The following is a 9,311-nucleotide window of genomic DNA, read 5'->3' as shown; positions in this document are numbered from 1 at the left end:
TCCTCTTAACGGTTGTTCCAACCGCTTCCTTTCCCCCTCCCCCGCCCCCCCTCTTGTTAATCCCCTCCCCCTATTCCCGAGTTCTGGCGCTGCTTCTGGCCCCGCCTCCGCTCCAGACTCGGAACTCTTCTTGTCCTTGTTGCTCGAGCGTTTCCAGCAGGTTGCGCGCTGGTTCTGGAAGCGTGAGCTTTTGCCCTGCTCGCAGTTACGCCGGGCCTCCCTGAGCTCCAGGAAGGAGGAAGCGGCGCTTACCCTGAGCAGGAAGAAAGCAGCGCGACGGGATGTTGGCCCGAGAGTCCGAGGGAGCTCCCGATGGGGGCTGAAGGGCTGCATCGCCCGGCGTCTCCGGGGCTTCTCCCCGGGCTCTTTGTTAAGCTCCGGTTCTCAGCCGCCAGCTCCTGGCAGGGCGACTCGGGCGACCTCTGAGACAGCTCCCCGCGCAGCCGACTCCGCTGCTCAAAAGTTTTGCTGCTCGCGGGCGGGCGGCGAAGGCGAGGCGGTGCAACCGCAGGGCGGAGTAGAAACTTTCCTCGGATTCTTGTTTGCTGCAGCTCGGCGGCTCCGTCCTGGGGAGCCCGCCTGCCTGCCTACCTGACGCAGCGCGGTATCTCCTCCGTCTTTAAACTTGGAGAGGATCGGATTTGGAGCCTCCCTTTGCGGACAACATCGGATTAACAAGCCTCCCGTCGAATCGGAAGCCCCGTCCCTTCGGAGGCTTCTTCCAAGGGAATCTCTCCCCGAGTTTGGACCCCCTTGGACAAGACTTTCGGGCACTGGCTCCCAAGCGTCCCTCCTTCCCTTCTTCTTCGTGTCCCATTAAGGGGCGACCCAGCGCTACCCGCCACTGCTTCGTTTTCAGTTTCCGGCGTGGAGTTTATGCTTCGAGGACGAAACGGGCCCGCCAGTGTCTCCTGCGAGCCCCGCCATGTCGACGGCGATCACCGCGGCGGAGAAAGTGGACGGCTTCACCCGGAGGTCGGTGCGCAAGGCTCAGAAGCAGAAGCGGTCGCAGGGCTCGTCGCAGTTCCGCTGCCAGAGCAGCCAAGTGGAGCTCTTCCCGCTGCCCCAGCTCAAAGGTGAATTTTCCCCGGATCCACGAGGCGTCGCGGCGCGCTTGGCCTGGGGCTACAGGTGCCGTGGGTGGGGAGGGTGGCTTTCCCGGGCCTTTTCTCGAGTGGGCGGCCGCTTCCTTAGCGGAGCCCCGTAGTCTCCTTTTGGCGCCTTCTCTGCCTTCTCTCTTTTTCGCCTTCACACTTGGAGACAAACTTCTCCACGCTCTTTCCCACCTTTTAATCTCCTTCCCTGTCAAGGAAAAGGGGGGGGAAAGGGGGAGTTGGGGGAAGAACAGCCTTTCTTTTCAACATTTCATTGTTTTTCTCCTGTGTCGAGGACCTTGCACTTGATAGGATTAAGCGCTCTCGTTTGGTCCCATCTAAAAAATATCGGCGTTTGCACATTTCTTTTGACGGTTATACAGGTAGATGTTGGTTATTCAAGAGGGTCGGGGATAAAAGAGGAACTGATTTGGGCCTTATATAGAGCAAAGCCTGCGAAGTTTGTTCAGAGTTCAAGCTGTTCTTTTTTCTCCACTCTGCTTTGGAAATCTTGTGCTTATTGTTTTCTTCCTGATCCTGCCCTGCAGCTGCTTCTGTTTGCTTAAAAAAATATCTGAAAAGTTTATTTGCATTAAAACTGGAGCACTATGCTAAATTTACTGCTGGCCTTCATGGTCAAATAATCCATTAATTTCCTACAAGCTCTTATAATTGTTTATTATATATTTCTGCACATTTCTTTATTCTTCCTTCATGGTTTATATAGCTGGTGCATTGTAAGACAGAACATAATTTTATACACTTGTAGGCCTAAATGTGAGATTTTACTTCTAAATACCAACATATTTAAATTGAAGTAATTTTAATAAAAGAAAGGAATGTGAATTGGATACTAAGTACTAAAATAGATGCCATGTACTAATAGCATATTTTATTCTATATAGGTAGTCCTCAACTTACAACAATTTCACTTAGTGAAAGTTCAAAGTTACAATGCCATTGAAAAAAGTGGCTTAGGACCATTTTTCACACTTACAACCATTGCAGCGTCCTCGTGGTTATGTGATCAAAATTCAGATGCTTGGCAACAGACTCATATTTATGACAGGCGCAGTGTCCCGGGGTCATGTGATCACCTTTTGACAAGCAAAGTCAATGGGGAAGCCAGATTCACCTAACAACTATGTAACAACTATGGCAAGAAAGTTCATAAAATGAAGAAACACTCATTTAAGAACTGTCTCACTTAGCAACATAAATTTTGGGCGCAGTTTTGGTCGTAAGTCAAGGACTACCTGTAGTTCAGACTGAGCACTTAAATATTTAAATATCTCAAGTACAGGCCTCGCTCTTCAGACTTTAATATATGAAAGGAATACTTACTCCGTTTTGAATAATTTTATTGCGGTATTGTAATAGATTATTTGCCATTATGATAACTTACATTTACTATTATGCATTTTATGTGAAGGCGTATATAGAATCAGGGGGTCCATGGTGTTCTCTGAGCTTGGTTGTTTTCTTGCAGAAGTTTCATCCAAACTAGGTAACATCATCAATGCCAGTATCTCCATTATTGATACATAGAATCATAATGTACGCATATACTGACAGTTTGTGGGTGGTGCTAGATGATCTGCAGAATCGGCACAGTACTAAAAGTGGAGTAGCTTTGATTTGGTAATCACTGTGAGAAGTTAGTAGGACATCAGTTTAAATTTCATCAGCACTGGTGGTTTTACAAAATAGATTGTGTTTCCTAACGGGTACTTGGAAACTTCCATATATTGTAATAGGTTGTTTTTCTCTCCATGCATTAAAAAAGTGGTAATGGTAAAACATTTAAAATGTAGAATTCATCTCTTTGTAATGTGGGGGAGGAGGTTGCCTTCAGGTCAATGTTGACTCCTATGTGGATATGTCCCTGCAATTTTCTTGACAAGATTTGAGAAGTGGTTTGCCATTGCTTCCTTCCTAGGGCTAATTGACAGAGACCTTGCCCAAGGTCACCCGGTTGGCTTTGTGCCTAGGGAAGGATTAGAACTCATGGCTTTCTGATTTTTAGTTTGGTGCCTTTAACCGTTAGATCAAACTGGCTCTTCATTTCTCTCTTTGTAGAGTTTATTGTAATTATTACATGATGTAACTCTCATTTAAACCCTGATAGCATTATTGTGGTATGTTTACAGTTTAATATGTAATCTATTGAGATGCATGTACTTTAATAACTTTTTTGTTTGTATTTTGGGAGCTGACTATCTTTTATATATTGGCTAGTATTCAAAAAAGGAAATAAATGATTGAAGAGTAGGCTTAGAACACATGTAGCAGTTGTACCCCATTGTAATTTGCTCACCTACCAGTAGATTGAACAAGATTAATATTTTTGATTGAATAAATACCTTTGGATTTATTCTGTTGGAAACTTCCTAGTATTTTCTCAGTTTTTATGATATTTACAATAAAATAAATGTTTAAATAAAATTAACTTGTCAACTATCAAGATCCTTTAATAAATATCTAAATTTAGGAAAGATAGTAGCATTGCAGACTGGCATGCTACAGAGGGACAGTAATTCTGAAGGACAGATATTATTCATACAAGCAGTGGCATAATTAAATCTCCACCTCAGTTTTCTCATTTTTCCTTTTCCTGAAGTCCCTTCAGTTCATAGATATCCTTAGAAAGGAACACTTATATCATTCTCAATGAGCTTCTTTGAAAGGAGCAAAGTGGTAGTGATGTTGATACAGTTTTTGCAAAATTGTTTCTTCTTTCTAAATTGTTTCTACATAACTCAAAAGAGAGAGGCTCTTAATGGTTTAAAACAGTAGCTAGAGAGCATACCAAGCCAACATTTGTTTTACCTGAGTATGTTCTCTATGTTGAGGAATCCATCTAGAACTTTTAGTTAACATATGGAATATTGGTACCATCCTTTTTGTCATTCTGATGCTTGTGAATTAGTTCCAATTGTTTATTGTATATTGTATGTTCTAAAGAAGTATCTTGTAAACATTAACTTGGTTTCTATTTAAAAAATAGAGCTCAAATATAATACATGTACTATTATAAATATTGATGATTTTTTTGAATTGCATCTTTATAATGGATTATAAAACATGCTAAAAGATAATAATTGAGTTTGATAAAATATCAAGTTCTTCTCAAAGAATAATTTATTTTCATAGATGCAGGAAAGACATACAGCTGAGCTTTTTTAACCTCTAGTTTCCTGTAACAAGTAACGTATAATTTAGATATGGAAAGAAATCTTGTTTGTGGAAAGAAGTCAGAATTTATGATGTATCTATCACATGTATCTCACCAGTCTTAGTTAAGGTCTTCTATAAATGTTTCATATTGTCTTTTTGCAATCCTGAGAATATAGCAAAAATAAGGAAAATTAAGAAATCTGCAGTTAGGTTTGATTTCCCCTACTTGGTGCTTTTCAGATGTGTTGGAACTATAGTTCCAGAATTTTAAGTTAGACTGTTGGCAAAGAGTAATTAGCAGTCCCAGCATATCTGGGTATACCAGCTTGATGTAGATTGACCTATGGAACAAGATAAAGCATCAAATTATTATGTTTATACATAAATATTGCATTGGTACAGGGTTTGGTAAAAATTGAGGAGATAGAATGGGGGTGCATGCTATGGATTTATTATAATGGAGGTGAGTGAGTTTCTAAATATGGCTTTGAAACCTTGAGTTTTCTTAATAAAAGTTTTGCTCTGATGTGGATTTTGTTCTGTGATCTAGCTTTTCTTTTTTATGTTCCTTAGTGCTGAATTTAGTCGGTGGGAATATACATTGAAAGTAAAGCATTTAAATTTGATTTTATTCTGATAGGGTACATTTTCTTGAACATCTAAGTAAAGCTAAACTACTCTTACCAGGTGTACCACTTACATTTTCCAGATTATTAAACCCAAAAACAAATGCTGGACAACAAAGATTTGTTCCTGAATACTTGGGGTCCTCCAGGTTTTTGAGCCTAATCATAAAAATAACTGCAATTCAATCTATTATGTACCATTCTATAGAAGTCTTTTCTTTTTGCAGTTTCTTCTTGTATATAGTTTAAAGCTACTAATTTTTTGCTTGCATTTTAAGTTGCTTTGTGGAAACATGGAACTGTTGTCGAGGCACATCCACTACACCAAGTACAACTGGAATATCTGTGGAGATCTAAAAGTAGTGGCTCTACTACTTGGAATGCAGCTTAGATATACCAAGTACTGTTGTTACATGTGTAAATGGGATAGCCATGAAGAGAGTAGCATTACATTAAAAACAAATGGCCATTCTGAAATAATTTGATTCCAGGGCAGAAAATCATGCCACATCAACCACGATGATCTGACAAAGGGTTTTGTTTTTTTTGCCTCTGTTTCACATAAAACTCAGACTGATGAGAATTTTTATGAAAGCAATGAACAAGTGAGGGTTTTCATTATTTGAGACAGATGTTTCTAAGAATAACTGATGCCAAGATTAAGGAAGGCATTTTTGTTGGTCCACAGATGAGATATGTCATCAATGACAAGTGCTTCAAAGATCTGTTAGTGGGCCCAGAAAAAAATCACCTGGAAAGCATCCAAGGATGTCGTTGAGAATTTTCTTGGCAGAACATCAAACTGCATGCAGCTATTTGACAAACTTTTTACAACATGAAGACCATGAAATGCTACATGTCACTGAAGATTTATTTTCTGCATTCACACTGAAAATCTAGGTGCAGTCTATGATGAACATGGCAAAAGGTTTCATCAGGATATTGTCACAATGGAAAACCAGTATCAGGGCAATTGGAATCCATCAATGTTGGCTGACTATTGTTGGATGCTGCAGCGAGATGAATTTCATGAATTTTAAAAAAAGTTAGTTACATCCTGGGATCTATTTATGTGAGATTAATTTAAAAAAATATAAGATGAATGAAGAAGTGGGATTGAATTGAATTTTCATTCCCCGGTTAATATTCTGCTTGAGGAATTAATTAGTCTTTATAGAAGATTAGTGCAATGAGCAGCGTGGTGACTTAGTGGTGAAGACGCTCAGAAAGTTGAAAGTTCAATCCTAGGGAGCAGCAGATGTTTCTCTCCTAGGGTGCAAAGAAAAAATATCTGCTGTGAATTCTGCAAAGCCATAACCCAGGATTGGCATCTGGCCAGTAAATGCTCAGCTCCATTCAGTCACCTCGATTCTACCCCAAATCGAAAGATTACAGGGTTCTAAAAATTGAGTTTTATAAAAGAATAATGCAGACATAAATATGGAATGTGCATTTAACTTGTATAATGGTTCAAAAAAACCCAGAGATTTTAAAATATGTAGGATGAATACTATTGTTTGTAGTAGAACATATTGTGCCATTCATTTTGACCAATTCTGTGCTAAATTATTACTGTTTATTGGAAATGCATACTATATCATTTACTTGATTTGTGGTCATTTAGTGGTCAAACCTATATATATTTATTTACAGTAGATTCATTTTATACCTCTGTGGTATGTAATCAAACAGTGTAAGTTGGTGTAAGATGTGACAATTCTTTTTGACAGCCGAATGTTATGTACTAATTGAAATGATGACTAATGTTAGCCCTATCACAAATTTTATCTAGATGTCTGATTTTGCATATTTTCATGAAGTTACAGTAACAAAACAGTGAGAAAATCACTCCTTGCTTGTGATTTTGGCTAGCTGCCAAATGCCAGCTTTGTTTTCCTTAAGAATCTAAATCCATTTGAAGTAGATCAGTTGTTCTTGCCTTAAGGAGAGCCTCCCTAAGGAAATGGGATAATTACCATGTAAAGGCCAAGCCTTTCCTGACAATTTTTGATCGAACAAATTGCACAAAGTCAATGTCATATAGCAGAGTCAGTTTGGGGATATTGTATCACTAAAGGAATTGCCTTCCCTAGTCAATCTTTTAATTTTCATGTAGTGGCCTTATATAATCTCTCTCTCAATTTATAAGTGTATTCAAATTTGTCTTCAAGAAAGCAGATGCCATGCTCAAGATCCTAACAGGTAAATAACCCCAAGAGAGAGAGAACATCCTGAAAAAATATGATACTGAAAGCACAAGCACAAACAAACAATTCACAAAAAAGGAAAAATAGAAAGAAAAGAATTAAGAGATCTGTGTGGATGAATAAAAGGCTGAAAACAAAAAAGAAATGTGTAGAAAATGGCAATTAGGGACTAACAGTTAAGGGGGGGGACACAGACTGGTAATTTGAAACAGCAGGAATAGAAGAAGGAGCTTAAAGTTAAAATGAGATGCATCTGATGAGGAATGCAAAATAGAATAACAATTTTGGGAAAAGTAGATCCAAAATAAAAGTAAAGTCAACTAGGATGTTGATCTGTTATGCAGGAAAAATGGGAAGTAATAACAGGAAATAGGAAAAAGGTGGAACAGTTTAACACTCTTTGGATCTGTCTTCTCTCAAAGAGAGGGAGGGAGCCACTTTTAATATTCCTCAGGCAAACAGGAGGGGAAACACAGCTCAGAGAAAAGGATCCTAGGAATTCTCTCTGCCACCTTAAATAAACATACTGCATGTCTTCAGGGCCAGATGAAATATATTCTAGGCTGTTGAAGGAGCAAGTGGAAGTGTTATCAGAATTATAATCTAAAACCTTTGAAAACTCCTGGAGAATTGATAAATTGTTGGAGGAATGAAACCAAAGAAATTTAAGTTTCAATATTTAAAGGAGAAGGAGGATCTGGAAAACTACAGACCCAACTAGGTTAACATCTGTATTTTGAAAGATATTTGAATTGGATTGTCAAGTCCATGTCTGTTAGGAAAAGAATGAATGCTAGGAGTCACTAGGATTATTAGGAGTCATCACTGATTTTTCAAAAGTAAGTCATATCATATCGGTACTAGCTTTATTTTTCTTATGACAGAGTGAATGGTTTCATAGACCAAGGGAGTATTTTAAGTGTAGCATATCTTGCTCTCATTTAACGAAGTCTCTCAACATATCAACGTTCCCTGGTTTTATATACTGTTGTCTACTCATAGACAGCAAACAATTTTTGATAAATAATACCAAGCATGCAAATGGCAGCATATAGGGGTGAGAAGCAGAAGTTTGATTGTATTTTATGTTTGTTAAATGGCACTCTTTTATACTTCAGAAATTAGATTTAGAACTCAGTATTATGAATAATTTCCTGATAAACAGCAGTTAAGCCATGGCGCAATCTGCTTTGAACAGTACACTAGTATGTGTCCCTTGCTGGAAATGGAGATGGTTTAGTTAGTAGATCCCTATGCTCACCATGTAAAAGTGTGGACTAAATGTTTTATCATATTCTTCTTGACTCATTTATCATTCAAAAGTTAGTCTGATTTGAATACTTGAAGAAAAAGACAAAAACATAACAATGTATCCTGCTTGATGTATCACTTTACATTGCCTTACAGAACTATGAATGGCTCTTATTTTCTGGGGCCCCATTGTGCCAAATTTGTGAAATCCTCCTATTAAATAATGGATGATACCTAAGTTGGTAAATAAATTATTTTTTCCTAAAGAATTAATAAAAAGTTTTTGGAAAGTTGACCTCTACTTTTGAATCAATATTCATGGAACTTCACTCTAAATTGCAGTGATTTCAATAGAGCCTATTTACTTTTCAGGAAGAGATTCCTGAATCATCTCTCTAGATTTAATCAAGATCTATCATAATTCAGGAACAAGATACTGGGTTTTCATAAGTATTAAAAGTAGAATACAAATTAGGTGCATTTTGCTGTACAAGTTTACTTTTTAGTAGCTTTTGCTGTGGCATCCTTCTGGGCCAACTTTGGGAGTGGGAGGCACTGTGCTCTGGTGGTTCACCTTGTTCCTCATTGGTGTTGATGGGAGGGAAGAGATTGTACCACAACACCAGACCCAGGCTTTTTCCTTGCTGTTTAACATCTACATGTTTTCTGAGTGAGGTTATCCATTGTTTTGGGGTTCAATATCATCATTATACCAGTAATGCCCAGCATTGTGTTTCAATCCTGGGCTGTGCAAATGAAGTTTTGAGTTACCCAGTTTCTGCTGTTGTTTTTTGTCTGTATAGGTAGAACAGGTTTTAGCTCAATCCTGTCAAGACTGAATGACTGTGGCTGTGGCTATTTGGTAGCCCCTCCTCTTCAAAGGCATTTTAATTGTAGGTGATTGATGGAGTTGAACTTCCTTCAAGATTAGGGCTTAACTTGTAAAGCACGATGGG

At 38.8% G+C, this 9,311-nt stretch overlaps 1 protein-coding gene across 3 annotated transcripts in view; it reads left to right on the top strand.

Moving 5' to 3' along the window:
• Positions 1 to 623: 623 nt before the first annotated feature.
• Positions 624 to 9,311, top strand: part of PPP2R5A (protein phosphatase 2 regulatory subunit B'alpha) — a 53,259-nt gene continuing 44,571 nt past the window's right edge. For 2 of the 3 annotated variants that reach the window (XM_032217160.1, XM_032217159.1), the window contains exon 1: positions 827 to 1,076. In XM_032217160.1, the coding sequence (XP_032073051.1) occupies positions 926 to 1,076 (151 nt within the window). In that variant the 5' untranslated portion in view covers positions 827 to 925. Of the gene's footprint in view, positions 1,132 to 9,311 lie in introns of all 3 variants that reach the window. The other variant, XM_032217161.1, reaches the window with a different exon arrangement.

Source organism: Thamnophis elegans, chromosome 4 (genome assembly GCF_009769535.1).
Source record: "Thamnophis elegans isolate rThaEle1 chromosome 4, rThaEle1.pri, whole genome shotgun sequence".
NCBI lineage: Eukaryota > Metazoa > Chordata > Lepidosauria > Squamata > Colubridae > Thamnophis > Thamnophis elegans.
Note: the sequence above shows the minus strand (reverse complement) of the source record. Positions and strands in the feature narration are given on the sequence as shown.